Below are 18,962 nucleotides of genomic sequence, written 5' to 3'. Positions count from 1 at the left end.
CTATTCTTAGCATAATGAAATATCTTAATATAAACTTATGCACTAAAATAATGCACTTGGTCTACCAGGCAATAAATTGCATTTGAAATATGTCTTTCATCTGAAATAGTGCCAAGCACTGGTGCAAAAGTGAAATAGATATGGATTAGATAGCAATAGAGTGAGGATTCGCATTGATTCACATCTTATAGATGTCCTTGCACAACAGGGGAAGCCAGAAAATATTAGCAACCCTATTATATCTCTAATATATTCTAGAGAAATTTGGTCTCAGATACATAAAATGATTATACTGTCAACATAATTAGCAATAGCATGCATCACTCTAGTGCAACCATAAATATATATTGATAAAAAGCTAATCTACTGAAGAGAAAGGCTTGAATATGGAATTCATACACTGATGACATATTAAAGTCATGTTTCTGGCATTTGCATATACACTTGAAAAATACAAACTGAAAAATAGCAGTAACTTTTGGAAATATTAACCACTGATACAGTAAGCTTAATACTAGTCTTATGGGTAAGTCTGTAAAGTCATACAAGTCTGTAAAGTATATGAACAGAGAGGGAGTGCAGTCAAGTTCATGACTTACAGAAATTCACACTAAATTTCCACATAAATAATGCATGCACGTTTTTGTACATAAGTTACTTGTGGATTCTGACCAAAAAAAATCTTATCTGTTAAACTGAAAATGCTGACCTCACTGGGATAATTCATCACTGCATTTCCACAAAGAAGTGCAGGACAGCCTGCCTGGAAAAATCAAGCAGCATGTTGTTATCAAAAATGTTGACTTCATGAGCAATAGGCCTGGAGAAGCTCTCGGTCCTCTTGGTGTTATACAATGATTTATGTGCACGAGACTCCCTGGATGGTTAATGGGGGGACTCAGATGTGAGAAAAATGGGCTAACTGATCACATTACATAAGACCAGGGAATTTCCAGAATGATCTAACAGTAGCTAATCAGAATTTTGCGACGTACAGACATCATCTCATTCTCTGAAGTGTAGGAAAGTACTTTCAAATGTGGTCATGAGATTATGAGAGTTAACAGGTATAAAGAAGTGGGATTTTCATTGTAAAGGGAGTGAGACAAGCACGAGGAGCTGAGGAAGAGCAGAATGGTGCTATTGAGCAGGACACACAACACAGGGAGATAGTATACATGGAGAGAGTATAACTAACATCTTTGTAAGATTGTGATAACATCTGAGATTGTGAATATGTTATAAAGCTGTGTGTTGATCATATTTTACTTTTAGTAAATAAATGCTTTAATGCTCCAACTTAGAGCAAGAAACCTTTATACTAAGCACTCTACCCAGGGACTGATACATGACTATGCTTATATTAATTATCATAGCATAATGCTCTGTAAATATGATAGCTGTCGTGAAAATAAACTCATAAAATGTCATTTTAAAAACACATTCTTCCAACATATTCTAATTCATAGTAATGCCAAGAAAACCTAAATTATAACCCAATGTGTATAAGATCTCACACTATTCCAACCCACACACTCCTGAAATCTCTGGACATGTGCAATCTTGTACAGGACAAGGAGCATGAACGTAACCAAACAAAAGTCAATGCTTGAAGGCAAATAGCACATAGTTAGAAGACGCCGTCTCCATATTTATCTCTCTCTCTCTCTCTCTCTTTCTTTCTTTCTCTCTCTCTCTCTCTCTCTCTCTCTCTCTCACACACACACACACACACACAGAGCTTAGCAGTCACTCACCAGTTGCACCGCTCCATAGGCTCCTTTGCCGATTAATTTGATTTGGTCAAAATCATCCAGCCGCACCTGCAGTTCCTTCAGACGGTTTACAGCCTTCTCATCTACACAACAATTCACAAAAACTCTTCTTAATTTCTTACATTTCTGAAACTTATTAAATTAAGTCTTCAGTATTCAGTAATATTCCGTAAAATATGCATATGTGACAGCACAAACACTTCAGGTTTGGAGATTATTTATTTCATAAGAAAAGTGAATGGGGGGAACAGGATTGAATTTAAATGTACAGGCATCTCAAAACATTGGTGAAGATATCTATATAAATAGACAGGTTTCTTTCTGCTGTTCATAAATAATATTGTTTATAAGGGACTATTAATTTTAAAAGGATAGTTTGTACAAAAATTACATTTTTCCAATTTTCCTACTAACATCAAATGTTGTCAGTCAGCCAACACTGATTTGTTGTTTTGCAAACCTAGTTTGATTTGTTAGTTTTGTACTGGAGCTACAAGGCTAATGTTGCTAACAAGCAAGCGACGCTTGCTCAACACACTCTTCTCAAAAGACATTTTTGACTCAGTAATAGAAATTGTACATTAACAGCTTCATAATAATGCAGAATACATTTATTTACTTTTTTTTCTAAATATATAAATTGGAACTATATTGTCATCAAAATCACTTCTCTAACCGACAGTTCGGGTACCAAGCATGTCTTGGCTGATCGACTATTTTGGGTAAAGGGAAATTGTGTAAATTTACTGTGTACCATAGTGCTCTCAAATAACAGTGGGCATTTATTTCTGTGCTGTTTGTTTAAATGTGCTTACATCTGTTTAAGAAGGCATCAATGTTTTTGTTCTTCCGCAGCGCAGGGTGATTCAGATCAAGGGCCAAGGCATTTAAAGAATCCTGCACAGATTGAGAACAAAAATTTGAACGATTAGAACGTTCACTTCAGGTTGGACATGTAATCAGTAAAGCTTGGAATATTGATTTGCAAAGTAATTGTGGTTAAAAATGAATATACTGAGAAAAGCTGAACAAGGAAGTTGAATTCTAAAAGAAATACAGTTTACAGTTTATGAGTGTGACATTAGGCTAATGTAACAATTTACAAACATAAGAAAAAATGATACGGATATAAATATGCTAATCATATAGATAATGAACTCACAATCAGTTTCCATATTGTGGTCATGCATCCATTTTAATGTGCTGCAGAATTTAAAATTGGATTGGATTACTTTGTGAAAAAAAAACAGCTGAAAAGCAAAGAAAAATATGCTCACACAAATATTCACATGAATCTTGTCATAATGTTAGCTTATACCCAAATAGGCTGAGGACATTAATACTGGGTTGAAGGATTATACTGTACATTCTGCATGCTACAAAGTTGCCATTGGTATATAGAGAGAGATAGATAAGCAGAAAGCAACAGTGAGATGATATGAACAAAGTTACACTGGCAAGAATATGTGAAAATGCTATATGGTCAAAAGTTTGTGGACACCTGGTCGTCACACCCATGTGTGTTGGTTGAACATCTCATTCCAGATTTTACGGTTATAATAAGCTCCACTCTTCTGGAAAGACTTTTTACTAGATTTTGGAGCGTGGCTGTGGGGATTTGTGTTAATTTTGCCACAAGAGCATTAGTGAGCGTTCCTGTTCATTCCAAAGGTGTTCAGCAGGGTTGAGAACAGGACAAGACACTCGAGTTCTTCTAGGGGTGATTTCATAACATTTTCTACCATGCAGGGTCAGCCTAGAGGGCATTTCATTACATTTTTCTATTTGAAGGGCAGCCATTAGGGCACTTCATCATGTTTTCTCCGCTGTAAGGACTATGACTCCGTCAGTGTCTGAGTTCCATCCTGATTTCCTCCCTCCTCACAAAAACATGCCATTAAATGGACTGTCTACTCTAAATTCCCCCTAGGTGTGAATGAGTGTGTGAATGTATGTGGACTGGCATCCCATACAGGATGTGTTCCTTCCTCATGCCTGTGTTTCTGCGATATGCTCTGGATCCACCGTGACCCTGACCAAGATGAAGTGCTTACTGAAAAGAATGCAGGAATGAATAATTGACTGATTATTTGAACTGAGTGAACTCAATAACATAACATTTATGAATAATGGAATAATGTCAACTTGAACCTAAGTACAATTTGAATAAAATTATTATTTTTTTTTTTTTTCATCCTGTTGAGGGGACATTAGGGAATAAAAATCTTTTGAAAGTTTTCTTTTTTCAAAAGTTGGAAATAAAAATGCTTTCAATGAATAAACATTATGCTGGTACATACATGCACAATTTGCCTGGTATCTGATTATTCAGATAATGTTTGCAAAATATGTTCATGCAATTAAACTTTCACTTCAAGAGAGAACTAAAAAGATTGCAAAGATGGTAAAATCTATAAACCATAACAAAATTATTTTATCAACAATAGTCTATAGAAAAGTTCTATAGGCTGTTGTCTCCATCGCTCCTGTCAGGTCAGTGGCATTTCCCAGGACTGCTAATACAGAGCTAAAAATATGTTCAAATGAGACCTTCAAACTCTTTATACCCCACTAACCCACTCCTTCACCGTTTGTTTGTCTCTCAAACAACTGATCATCATTCAGCATAAAAACAGGAGCTGGTACAACAACTACATTCAGCTCTGCATTTTAGCTTCAATTACTGCCTCTCTGTCTCAGTTTCCCTTCTACCTTTCCCAAAAACACACACCCACACCATTAAGTTTGGCTCTACAAATGAGTCGTAGCACAATGTACATGTCCACAAACACACACGCACAAGCAGGAAGTGGTAGCCACTCAGCATGCTGGAATCTGTTATCTCTCTTCTGAATTCGAGGATGTGACCTCAGCTTCCTGAAAGTTGTTTTCCCCTGTAACAACTGAAGTGGGGGCTAGGAGGAATACTGGAGTTGAATTAAGTCTGATTACGTCTGATCTTGGCTTTAAAATGACAAGTATTAAGGATCTTCCGTTTGGAATATATATGTGACATAAAACAATGATATTTCAAAATATGTTTCAAGAAATTCTAGTGAACACAAATGCAAAACAGTCAGCATTTCCAAAATACTTTTCACTGATCAATCACACATCACGTGAGCTTGAGTCTGATATGTTCTGTACTATATATTACTGTAGGTATCATTGCATACATTCATTAAGTTGGATTCACCATACATTCCTTTTTTCATTCATTCATTTTCCTTTTGCTTTTCCTGGTATGAGTTATAGTGGCAACAGGCTGAGGTCAACCCAGACTTCACAAACCACAGCAACAGATTCCAGCACCTCTTGATGGAACCCCAGTCAATCCTAAACCAACCGTGAGATATAATCTCTCTCAGCTGGCTCCTCTCAATTCAGAGGAGCAGAGGCTCTACTCAAAGGTTCTCCTAGACTGTTGCTCTCCACACGCTATCCAGCAAATCTGGGAAGGAAACTCATTTCTGCTGCTTATACTATATTCACAATCTTATCCTTTTTGGGTCACTAATCACAGCTCATGACTATAGGTGACGATTTGAATGTAGTTTTCATGTAGATAATATCAAAGATGAGTTACGGTAGAGCATATCTAAAAGGAGACCAATAATGCAGTAAGTGCAGAAGAACCAGTTTTAGCAGATGCATCAGAGACAGGTATTTGCTGTAAGGAATGTTCAGGTAGTATATAAAGTCCTACCTATATGTTTAATTAAAACATAACTCATATTTCAATCAGAGGGAGGGATTGATTTTGAAAGAAATTAAGCACACACTAATTAAATACTCCAGATGCAATGTGTACCACTGCTTCATCTCTGACAAAACAGAATGAAATGTTCAATAGGCCCATTTCCACAGTATTTCAGTACAGTGTTTCCATATGGCAAAGTATCCCAAAATACAATCTAAAATGTAAAAAAAAAAATGGAAATTTGTTTTAAATTATTTAAAGCGATAAAATGCAATATAGAGTATCATAAAGTATGCAGTAAAGGATTACAAACCTCTATTCGCATGTGTGTTACATAAATTTCAAAATGTATGCTCATGCAGAAATTAGTGTTAATGTTACCTTAAGAACAACCTTGGGAGTCTGGTCAGTGTTGTTAACACGTCCTGAATTATACCAACCTCAGCAAAACTGAATACTTACTGACCAGAACGTGAGAACAAAAATGTCTCTATTAATTCTGCTTTGCCATTTGACCTCACACTTATTTTCATTTTTTAAATTTTTTTTTTTTTAATCAAATGTTGGTCAACATCTGCCAAATATTTTGATGGAAAAAATAAAGAGCCACAGAAATTTATATGGTGAATAAAATGAAGTATGCTCTTAAATAGAAATTTAATTCAAATCGACCTCTATTTTACTTTGGGTGTAGATGCGAAGGTTTTTATATCCTGACTGAGCCATCATTATGATTTTTATCACAGCATAAATGTTTTCCTAATACTGCTGCACACTGTATCACTGGACAGTGCAGAGAGTAATATTTAAACATTGTTAGTAAGCGTTTGCTAAATACTAATTAAGTGTTTTGGGACACCTGACATTTATATATATATATATATATATATATATATATATATATATATATATATATATATATATATATATATATATATATATATGTAAACCTGAGCTGGTATGAGGTATCAGGAAGACAAGTAGCTAAATCCCTGCTGTCATATTTTGGTGACACACACCCAAATTATATCACAAAATAACCCCATTGCAAGCTTATGGGTATCTATTATTTTTCATAAACAGCATAATTATGCAATGAGAACAGTATCAGAAAGTGAGGTAAATATACATTTCTCTGCATAGTCCATTTTATAGCTTTAAACATTCACTAAGAAAACTTTTTGTTGTTTCATTTGATGTCAACACTTTTTCCCTACACAGCAAAACTCCTGTGTTGAATTAACACCTAGAGTGTTGAATTAACTCTTTCAGTGTTCATTCATGTCCAATCAGACATGAATAAACACTGTGGTGTTAATTCAACACTGGGGATTTTACTGTGTACTTACATACTAGTATGAGTTTTGTGGCATAGTTCTTTGGCATAGTTCTTTGGAAATTATGGATAATCTGACTGATTTACTGGAGGCGCTGACCAAAAACCATTTTGTTTATTCCAAAAAAGGCTTGTTCTGCAAGTCACCCACTTCCTATGTTGCATCAAAGGCACAGGTCTGACGTAAAATACCCAGAGGGATACTTATGGTGGAACAACGCTTTTTGATCATCTAATAAAGTTGTATGGTGTATCACTGACTTGCACATTTCAGTGTTTATCCTACTTTAACTCACCCACATAAGTTTAGGAAGGGCTTGTCAATCAGCTAATTTTGTGGAAGTAAGGAAAACAACTAAATGTGTGGGACAGGAGTACTCCAGGACCTCAGAGCTGCTTAAAAAACCACACAAACAGACACTGATTGTAAATAGAGCACTCCAAGACAGGCACATTCTTGAGGAGAAGGGTGTGTTCCTTCACACACAGAGATCATATCGCACAAAAGCAGATAAGACCTGAAAACACCAGCTTGACCCTTTAACCTGGCATTTCTGCTTAATTGTTTACAGTACTAATATGTTATTTACAACAGTCTGATTTTTTGGCTTCTGGCTTCTGCTTTCACAAATTAACCATGCTGTTTTTCAGAGATTCAGTTTCAGGTTTTTAATGATGGTGTAATATAAGATGAGGACTGGAGCAGGGATATTTCACAGGGGTGGTGGCAGAGGCTGCCCTGTTAGACTGGTTTGAGGATTTTGCTCTCTTTCTTTTTCTGAGCCTAGCTCTAGGCTCCAGAAAGTTATGTTCCATCATTCATTACAGAGCAACACATTAAAAAACGAGGAGGTCTGGGCCTAATGGTTATTACAGTCTGAATCAAAAAAAGTATATATATATATATATATATATATATATATATATATATATATATATATATATATATATATATATATGTATGTATGTATGTATGTATGTATGTGTGTGTATGTATATATATATATATATATATATATATATATATATATATATATATATATATATATATATATATATATATTTGTAAAATACATACATACATATATTGATCTATAACACTTTCTTCTCAGGGACCCCTAGACGTGCACATTAGTGATCACCTACTGATTGCTCTTTTGTGTGTGTGTGTGTGTGTGTGTGTGTGTGTCTGCTGGAAGCATCTAGTTCACAGCTCTTGGTAAATAAGTAATTAAATGAAGGGGATTAAGTTAAAAGTTCCTTGGATGAGGACCAGCTGCCTTGACTTCAATCACCTGGATTACTGATAATCTTCAGATATTTTACAAGCGTTTTCGGAAGAAAACCACAATAAATGAAAGCATTTACTACATTTACCTTCAAAGGAGGGACCGATAATAGACATGTTTGGCCATACAGGGTAGCCTTCAAATACTTAACTGCAAACAGCACGAGATCGTAAGATAAACGGTTAAATCTGTGGCCCACCAATATCCAAATTCTTCTTACCAACAGACTCTCCAAATTGATTACTGATCGTTGGTCCTTGATCAAGGTCTCCAGCAGTCTGATCTGAGACGCGAGTCTTTTCTCCGCTCCGGGCGACATGGTGCCAGTGAAGAGAGGACACAATCAGCCCAGACATGAGACACACACACAGAGAAACAGCAATCCGCGGGGATCTCAGGGCTTCAAAAGTCCCAAAGGAAGCCAGAATCCAAAGGTCTAACTACAGATCACCTCAACCAGTCAAGCAAAACTCCCCTGCTGGTGTTCTTCTGATTTAAACACGCGATCTGTATAGTAAAGGCACGTTGTCCTACCAGTCCTATTCTGGGACGGAAACTACAGCGCCGTGAGCGCGAGATCCTTTACATTCATTTTTTTTTTTTTCGGAGACTGGAGAGTAAAATGTGGATCAAGTCGCCAAGAAACGAAAGTCGCGTGCGCGCGTGCGTGCGTGTGTGTGTGTGCGCGTGTGTGTGTCGCGCTGTATTGTGGCTCCTTGCAGAGCTAAAGGCGGAATTCCTGCTCTCTGATCTCACATGACGCTTTTAGCGCTCAGGATCGGAGTGCGCTACAAATAAGCGCTTACTGGGACTGGCTTAAAAAAAGACAATTACATATGTAGCCTACGTTTCGACACTTTTGTAATGTATTTTGAAGAGGCACACCTTGATCTACCCACGTTTACCCCTCTGTTATTACTGCTGAAATTATCGTGGAAAATAAATCGTGACCTTAGTATCTATCTGTGTTAAGGATGAAGGAGGGACAGAACTTTATAATAGTAAGGTCATGAGATGCAGTGTGAATTCAAGACATCCATCCATTCATTTTCTGTACCGCTTATCCTACACAGGGTCACAGGTATCCCAGGGAACTAGGGGCACAAGGAGGGGTGGACACCCTGGACATGGTGCAAACTCATCATAGGGTACAATCACACACACGTCCACACACTACGGATAATTTGGGTTGTGTCAGCCTACAGCACATGTCTTTGGACTGGAGGAGGAAACCGGAGTACCCAGAGGAAACCCCCGAAGCATGGGGTGAACATGCAAACTCCACTCACACAGGGCGGAGGTGAGATTCAAACCCCCAACCCCGGAGGTGCGAGGCAACAGTGCTAACCACGAAGCCACTGTGTCCAACACGGCTACATGTGACAGTAAAATGTTTAGACTGTATTCTGAAGAAGCATGTCTTACCCTTTTGACAAAATTGTTAAATTTTGTAAAATTGTAAAAAGCATTTTAATGACATGTTTGGTAAATCGGGACACATGCTGTACCAGCATTGATTTAGGCCTTTAAAAAAATTAAGAGTATTCGTCCACAGTGACATGTTTCAAACATTATTTATTTGCAGAATATTTATTCATGCTATCAATTAATCAAATTTAAATAGGACTTCAAATTCATCAACATCAATATCTAATATCAAACTCTATCTAATATCAAGGTCTAATATCAAACTATATAGCCAAAAGTATGTGGACACAGGCTCATCTCACCTATATGTGGTTCTTCCCTGTTGACACAAATTTGGAAGCGCACAATTATATAGAATATCTCTGTATGCTGCAGCATTACAATTTCCCTTCACTGGAGCTAAGAGGCCCAAACTTGTTACAGCATGACCATGTGCACAAAGCGAGCTCCATGAAGACGTGTGTTAGGTAGGAGTGGAAGAACTCGAGTGTCCTGGACAGAGCCCTGACCTCAACCTGACTGAACACTGAACTTTGGGATTAATTGGAATGCCAACTCCACCCCAGGCCTCCTCACCTAACATCAGTGACAGACCTCACTAATGCTCTTGTGGCTGAATGGACAAATTCCCACGCAGTGAAATTTGCTTTGCTTTGCTTTTACAATTTTTTAACCCATGTTTTATTGAGTATGGTTTATCCTAAATTAGTAGGTAATGTCTGGAGTGCACATATGGTAAATCCTATCTGAATTATTTAGTTCATCAATACATTTGACCCATTTACTTATTGCAAAGGTACTTTTAAAATATAAGTAATATAAAATCCAAATTGTCAGTATTCTACCTGGTTATTTCAGTTTTTATTATATTATTGACCTGATTTAAAATCTAATTCTATTAATGATATTTTAATCAATCACATGGTTTAATGTTAATCATGTCAATATTTTGTTGGCCACATTCTCAAACTGCTACACAGCAGACTACACATCTTCCAAGCAATTATCTTAAATGCTGTTTGGAATTGTACATTAAATGGGCTACAGCACAAGTCTCTGTTGGTGCAGAATTCTTGTTTGTGCAGAATTCTTGTTGGTGCAGAATTCAGTGTTGCAGAAAACTGTAGAGGAAATAGAGTCACACCTCTTAAGTACTCACAAATTGTTAATCATAATAACGTAACATTGGTGTAGAAATACGACTGGGTTTGGAAATGCTTCATAATGTTTCCTAGAGGTCTCTGTGTTTCTGTTGAACTGGAATTGAAAACATGTTGTAAAACTGAACACGTGTTCTGAAATCAGTTTGACTTATGCTTATTAAGCTCATAACGGTTTAATATTAACGTCATTCTAAATGAAGCTCAACCAAACTTAATTCAAAATGGCGGGTGGAATAAATGGATTAACTTACTAAACACACACAGCACTGCCACAGCTAAAACCCTTAGAAGATAATGTTGCACTTATATTTGCAGTGGTCTGACGAGCAGATAATATAAAGAACTAGACTAGAAAGGTTCCTACATTGACTACACCACCCGGGGCCTCAAATCCCAGGAACTCACTATAAGCCATAGGTTTCTACCCAATCCAAAACACACAGGTTTGTTCTCGGATATAGAGATGGTCAGAAGTGTGGTTCCCATAAAAACAATAGACTTTTATTGACAATTAAAAACACTTTAATTTCATTCGATCATATGAAAAGACACAACCCAAAAGAAAGCATGGGAACTGAAACAAAATAACTTGCACAAGAAAGAATGTACACAATGAACAAAAACAACAAAAAAGAAAATCACTAAATCAGAATCTACACTAGCCACAAAGATTCAAGAAGAAAGAAGTTATTAATAAACATGCCGATGAAAAGAAAATAACATTCAAGAAAAACACAAATGAAAACTAAAATAATTCACTTGAGACTGAAGAGTTCATTCACAGGACTCTGTTTGGGCCTTAAACAGAACCCTTTCAAAACAAACGAACACAATCAAATGAAAACTCATTCACGCCAACAAATACACAGGAATGGTAAACAGTAAATCAAAATAAACCCTCTAATACAAACACAACAGGCCTGAGGGGCATGTACAAGAGGCCCTCTGTCGGGAGGTGGCCAAGAAAACACACGCTCAGTCACAACCTCACTACACACCACTCACCACACCAGGTAAGGACATACCACTCAGTGAATTGGCACCCCACCACCACAGCACCAGGACACCCACCTTAGCATACCCTCAGCTCCTGTATATAAAACAATGTATTAGTAATACACACTAATACACTTGCAAAACAAAACATACACAATCAAGTCAACAAAATGTGAAATAATCAAAGGCCTAGCCTTTGTTGCACTGTTAAAAAAAATATAACAGTAAATAAACAAAACTAATCCCACTCTAATACATTACCACACCACTAAGAGGTCGGCCACATTAACAGAGATTATCCAAACCCCTCAAACCAATGAAGGAAGCAAACACCCAGAGTTAGATATGCAGCAGAGCACCAAATGGTTGGAAAGACAGAAGGAAACAACTCACATCCCTCCCTTCTCCATGATGCGGTGGGGATTAATAGCAAACAAAATACACCGGCCAGGAAAAGCAAAAGAAAAAAAAATAAATCTCACAGCACAAAAGTTTCAGTTCAAAAAAGAGCAACCATAAACGCCATTCCACTTCCACACCACAAACAAACACAAAGCAAATGACCAAAATAACAAAAAGTAAAAAAATAAAAATAAAAAAAAAGAAGAAAGAAAGAAAAGAACAGAGCTGCTGTAGAGATTTCTATATGTAGGTTTGTTTGTTTTGTTTTTTTAAAAAAAGTAAACCAACATTCAGAAACCAGGTGGAAAAAATAAGTACACCCTATAATTCAGTAACACGTAGAAAAGCCCTTAGCAGCAATAACTATGATATAAACATTTTCTGTAGGAGTTTAATCAGTCTTTCACATCGTTTTGGCCCACAATTCTTTACAACATTGATTCAGTTCATTGATGTTTGAGGGCATTCGTTTATGCACAGCTCTCTTACGATCCCTCCACAGCATCTCCATGGGGTTGAGGTCTGGACTTTCACTTGGCCATTCCAACACCTTGATTTTTTTTCTTGTTTAGCCATTCAGATGTCGATTTGCTGGTGTGTTTGGGATCATTGTCCTGTAGCATGACCCAATTTCAGCCCAGCTTAAGATGCTGGACAGGTGGCTTCACGTTTGTCTCAAGAATATTCTGGTATAAAATGGAGTTCATGGTTGTCTCAATGACTGCAAGTTTCCCAGGTCTTGTGGCTGCAAAGCAAGCCCAAAACATTTTGAAATCTGTGGGGGTTTTTTTTGTCACTTGAGGTTATTTGTTGTTTAGAAAAGTTGCTGAGGATTACACAATTTAGGGTCTCATAAATTAAAAAATAGAATTGAAAGAGGGTGGACTTTCTTTTTCCCATGAATGTATGTGGCTAACGTAGCTAACAAGTAATAGAGGTCTTTTCCATAAACACTTGCTATGTAAAATATAAACAATATAGTGAAATAGTAGGGAGGTCTGTATTTAGAAATTTAAATAAAAAAAAAAATCAATTTAAAATAATTATAATTACAATTATATCTAAAATTACAATGTCTAGATTTCTGATACATTTCTGCCTTCAGACTGTGGGAAGCTAATGCTTAGGGGTCTAATGAGAGTTTTTAATTTTAAAAAGACAAATAAACATTTGTTTGCTGTATATTTTCAGGAATCAGTGTAAAACAAGTTGCTGACTCATTATAGCTGACTCGTTTAGGTGAACGTTTGATTATGCAGCATTTTTCAATTACATTTTTTTTTTGTATAGCGCTTTTAACAATGAACGTTGTCAGAAAGCAGCTTTACAGAAATACAAATTTACTATAATGATACAATTGAATATGCACAGCCCCAGTGAAGCAAAGCTTGAAACACATTTTACACTGTATTTTAGTCCTAAGGCAATAATGCTCAGCAAATAAAACCTCAGTGTGTATAAGGAAGTGTAATTACATAAGCATGCCACAGGCTTTTAGTGAAGCATGCCAAGTGACCTTGTGCTGGCATAGGCATACATGAACAGTGATGTCATCAGTGAGCGTCATAGCAGCTGTTGACACAGTCATCCTCTCATTTGTGGATTTATACCTTAGGTTAAGAATAAATGCAGTCTAAGCTCTGCTGCTGGGAGCTTTCTATTTATGCACTGGAATACTTTTAAAGGTGCTCATGTGTTAAAATGAGTGCATACATACGGTATGATGGGGGAGAAAATTAAAGGCAGGTCACTGCAGACTCCTGGGCCAACACCCAATACAGGTATGTACAAAGTGATATAAACTATTGCAGCTGTTTATTGTGAAACAGGATCAGACAAATTAAACCCAGTCTGGGACTGACAGAAACAAAAACAATCAATATTTTCTCATTAATGTAATAATGTAATTATTATTATGGAAAAATATTTTATTCACATATGTAAATATAATAATCAGGCCTGTAATGACATTCTTTGAGACTCAAGCTTAACAATATATAGATTCTATTCAAGTACCTACAAATAAAAAAACAAAAAAAGACTGAAATTATATATATATATATTGAATATAAAAATTGTCTATATATATATATATATATATATATATATATATATATATATATATATATATATATATATATATATATATGTATATATATATATGTATGTATATATTGAATATAAAAATTGTCTATAAGTTTGTCAAAAATGTCTAAAAGGTAGCGTTCTCAGTGCAGAATATGGCTGCAAGAAAAATGAATGGAGATGTATACCAATCTCAAAATACACCAAAAAGATTGACACTTTTATAGAGCTAGTTCACACACATGCTGTGTTACTCTGAGAAATATTGCCTTCCTCTTCCATCAAGGAATCAACAGGAAGCTCATTTCAGACTCTACAGTGCCTTCTAGTGATGAAAACATTAAAATTAATGTTAAAAAATTAATATTAAAATAACTATTTTTTAAGCCTGTTAACTCCCTTCTCCTTCCCCACTGCTTCTTTATTCTATTTAAAAGATTGTATACGTAAACATAATTCCTTACACACACACACACTTCTATAACCCTTCTATTTCTGTGAAACCTGTTCATAATATGCATAGATAATGTCCAGCTACCTCTGTAAGCACAATATCCGAGTGTACTCTGTTACTTTTCTCTAGTATCTTTCTTATCAGTGTTCTGAGTGCCTTGTGAAATCCTGCGTGGCTCACCTGTCCAGGTGATGATTAGTTTTGTCAACTGGTGTGAATTAAATCACCTCTACCTCAACGCCAGCAAGACAAAGGAGATGGTAGTCGACCTCCGCAGGAGGCCAACTCGGTCTACACAGGTGTGCATACAGGGTAGAGGGTGTAGACATATAAATTCCTGGGTGTTCACCTCAACAACAAACTGGACTGGTCCACAAACTCAGATGTCCTGTACAAAAAGGGTCAAAGTCGCCTCCACCTGCTGAGGAGACTGAGGTCTTTTGGTGTGTGTAGTACCCTGCGTAAAACTTTATGACACTGTGGAAGCATCTGCTATGTTCTATATAGTAGTTTGCTGGGGAGTTTGGTGCACAGAGAGGGACAGGAAACGCCTCAACAAACTGGTCAAGAGGGCTAGCTCTGTCCTGGTCTACCCTCTGGACAGCTTAGAGGTGGTGGGGGAGAGGAGGATGTTAGCTAAGATGGTGTCTATCAGGAGCAATTCCTCTCACCCCCTGTATGAGGTTCTGGGGTCCCTGAGCAGCTCCTTCAGCAGCAGACTGCTGCACCCTCAGTGCAAGAAAGAGCGCTACTACAGGTCCTTCACCCCTACAGCAGTCAGACTCTTTAATGCAACAACAACATAATGTAGCACTGCTAACAGTTTTTTTTGCATCAGCAACCCACACATTATTATTATTTGTTGTTCAGCCCTCTATTAATAATCCATTTATCTACTCATGTATATAAACAAGGTGTTACACATCTATATCTAAATATATAAGTATAAGTATCTAAGTATATATATATATATATATATATATATATATATATATATATATATATATATATATATATATATATATATATAGATACTTTATTTCAATTCTATTCCTATTTAATGTGTATTCTTTCCTATCTGTTTTGTGTGTGTGTGTGTGTGTGTGTGTGTGTGTGTGTGTGTGTAATTGAGCTGCTGTAACGAGGGAATTTCCCGAGTGTGGGATCAATAAAGGTTATCTTAACTTATCTTATCTTATCTTCCCCTGCATATTATTGAACCAATTGTACTGACAATGTGTCTTTTGAAGTGGTTATATGCAATGGAAATGTATTGAATAACAACAAAAAAAATACTGTCAAAATACTTATTTCCTCTCACTGTGTACCTGTTTAGATATATAATTGTAACATCGTATTTTAACTCAGCTCCATTATTAGCTAGGGTTAGTGAATGGTAATATTGAACCTACATGCATACTTACAGTGGGGTCCAAAATACTCAGAGCACATTGAAAATCCGGGATTTTTAAAATTTATTTAAAATTGGAAATAAATAAATTAGAATTTTAAATATTTAAAACAAAGAAAGTAAATGTCCAATATCCTGAATATTTCATTTTCACTGAAGATTTTGCACTATTTCTAGGTCTCTATTTAAATGTAAACAAATTTGTGATATTGACCATGTTAACTGCTTTGCACAAAAGGTCAGATTTTCATGTGTAATCTCTTCTATTGAAGCATGTGTTCAGACAACACTCTGATAGTGTCATGATATGGAGGCGCAGACAGAAGCAAATGCAGTTATGGCAGTTTAATAAAACAACAAGAAGTCCAAAGGATAAGGCAGAACTCAATAATCATGAACAGTCAGAGGTCAGGCGATCAGGCAAATGTTACAAACAGGGCAGGGCAAAGAGACGAGGTCGTAAAACGTAAGCAAAGTAAAAAAAAAATCAGCATAAACAGACACGGTACAAAGGCTTGGGGGTCCAAGATGTCCTGACCGGGAACCCAGCACTGATCCTCCGGCCCATATCCCTCCCATTCTACTAAGGATTCAAGCTTACCCCTCCTGCAGTGAGAGTTGAGAATGTCCTTCACAATGTATTATTGTTGACCTTTGATGTCCAACGGAGAAGGAGGGGTGTTTCAGGTAGCAAGTCTGTGGGTAAGGGACATGAGGTGACTGGTTTAAGATGGGAAATGTGGAAAGAGGGTGCGATGCGGCAATGACGTGGTAGGTTGAACATGATGAGACCCCTCGATGAACATCCCTCAGCATGTTGGGCCACCAGTACTTCTCATGTATTAGATGGTAGGTGCGCTGTGTATCTGGGTGGCCTGTGGCAACCGCTGTGTGGGCCCAAGTGATGAGTTCCAGCTGATGCTGTTTGGCACATACTGTTTACTGGGGGACATGCAGCTGGGATCTGAGAGCTTGGGATTCGTGCTAGGGTCTGATCTAACTCCCACTCAATGGAGCTGAGAGTACGTGGGAGAATAAACTCGTCTAAGCTTACTTGTACCTCTGGGCCATGTACCCAGGACAGTGCATCAGCTTTGGTATTCTATGATCCGGGTCGATAGGACAGTGTGAACTGGAAACGTGAGAAGAACAAACTTCACAACTTGATGACTGAATGAGAATCTCTTAAATGGAGTAGTGTGAGTGTGTGTATGATTGGAAACAGGTGTCTCTGATTAGAACTCCGGGGATGGAGCATCTTCGTGTGTGTGTGTGTGTGTGTGTGTGTGTGTGTGTGTGTGTGTGTGTGTGTGTGTTTGCGTGTTTGTGGGTAGTCGCCGGCCATGTATATGGCTTGTGAGGCATTCTGGGAAATGGAATTGCTGGTTTGCAGCGGTATGACAGATAGATTTGATCTAAAATGGATCATAAGTTTTTTCACAAACATGTGGAGTCTGTGTCAGCAAAAAGGGGCACATGCCAAATACTAAGAAACGTTGAAATCAGTGTAAATTTTTCATAGAAGCTACTTTTAACTCAAGTAGTTGTCAGTAATATCATTTGTAACGAAAGCTGTATAAATTTAAAAAAGAATGCAAAATAAAAGCATTTTCACTGCTCTCAGACTTTTGGACCACACTGTATTCATTCCATCTCCCACCATGCACCTCAGTTTTTTTTTTGTGTGTGTGTGTTTTTTGTTGTTGTTTTTTTGTGTTTTTTGTTTTGTCCTTTTTTAAAGTTTCAAACAAGTGGATTTATTTAATTTGTTCAGGTTGAAACATCTGGTTGGGAGGTGTTCCACATTCGAAATAACACTCATCACAGGAATAACTGTCTTAAATAAAAGTACTAATCAGAGCTGAGTTTCCTAAAAGCACAAAGATCACTGTTAAATGGTAAAGCAAGCATTACAGTGGAAAACCTTCCCTCCATTAAAATGATCTTTGCTATGCTTTTGGGAAACTCAGCCCAGAACACTTGCGCACTATACTGGTGATTAGTAAAATAGAGGCTATATACCTATTCAGTAAGACTAGTAATGGGCATAAAATAAATTAAGAATGTATAAACAAATTTTATTTGATGTAGTTACCTCCTTCCTACCTTCCTAACTTCACTTGATACCAGTTGTTATGAGCTAAAATCATTAAGCTATTTCTCTAAATTAATTTCCTGTTTTGTTTATGGTGGAGGAGGGCAAGGAGTATCAATAGAAAAATATCAATAGAATAAAAGACCTCTAGCTGGCACAGAATGTTCACATGTGAGAAGTCCAGTAAAAGCAGTGTTAGGATTTTATTTTTTACCTGTATGTTTTCACATATAAATAACTGTTATGGATGCGTTTACATGGGTAGGACGTTGGTGTGTGGAGCTAACTCAATTTACTTCATTTTAATGCGTACTTCGGTTCCACGTGGTTGAATTAACACAACAACACAATTTGTTTTAGTAACTCTAACATGATTTAATCATGCAATTTCAAAGCCCAGAATGAAATCAAACCATAGCGTAATTGGATCACGTTAGTAGGCTACGTCAGTGGTTTTCAAAGTGCCGCCAGAGGGCACCCGGGGGCCTGAACAATTTGGTGTGAAAAATAAATAAATACATGATATATCATGTATTTATTATATATAGATAGGGTATTATTATATATATATTAGGTATAGCAAATGTGATTTTAATATGTATTGTTACAAATAACAGATTATAGTACTATAATAATATATATATATATATATATATATATATATATATATATATATATATATATATATATATATATATATATATATATATATGCATTATTATAATACTATAACATGTTATTTGTAACAATACATATTAAAATCACATTTGCTATACCTAACTTTCTAATTGCTAAACAGACAAAACATCAACGTAAAATACTGGGATA

At 36.5% G+C, this 18,962-nt stretch overlaps 1 protein-coding gene across 6 annotated transcripts in view; it reads right to left on the bottom strand.

The window, feature by feature from the left end:
* LOC108256302 (rho-associated protein kinase 2) overlaps positions 1-8,835 on the bottom strand; it is a 57,062-nt gene extending 48,227 nt beyond the window's left edge. For 3 of the 6 annotated variants that reach the window (XR_008398260.1, XM_047159458.2, XM_047159464.2), the window contains exons 1-3: positions 8,321-8,834; positions 2,591-2,672; positions 1,758-1,858 (exon numbers count right to left, since the gene is read on the bottom strand). Coding sequence is in view for 5 of the 6 variants with exons in the window: in XM_047159458.2 (XP_047015414.2) it covers positions 1,758-1,858; positions 2,591-2,672; positions 8,321-8,419 (282 nt within the window). In the remaining variant the exon portion in view is untranslated. Of the gene's footprint in view, positions 1-1,757; positions 1,859-2,590; positions 2,673-2,937; positions 2,979-8,320 lie in introns of all 6 variants that reach the window. The other 3 variants (XM_047159462.2, XM_047159457.2, XM_017452995.3) reach the window with 3 other exon arrangements.
* Positions 8,836-18,962: the final 10,127 nt, after the last annotated feature.

Source organism: Ictalurus punctatus, chromosome 2 (assembly GCF_001660625.3).
Source record: "Ictalurus punctatus breed USDA103 chromosome 2, Coco_2.0, whole genome shotgun sequence".
Taxonomy (NCBI): Eukaryota; Metazoa; Chordata; class Actinopteri; order Siluriformes; family Ictaluridae; genus Ictalurus; species Ictalurus punctatus.
Note: the sequence above shows the minus strand (reverse complement) of the source record. Positions and strands in the feature narration are given on the sequence as shown.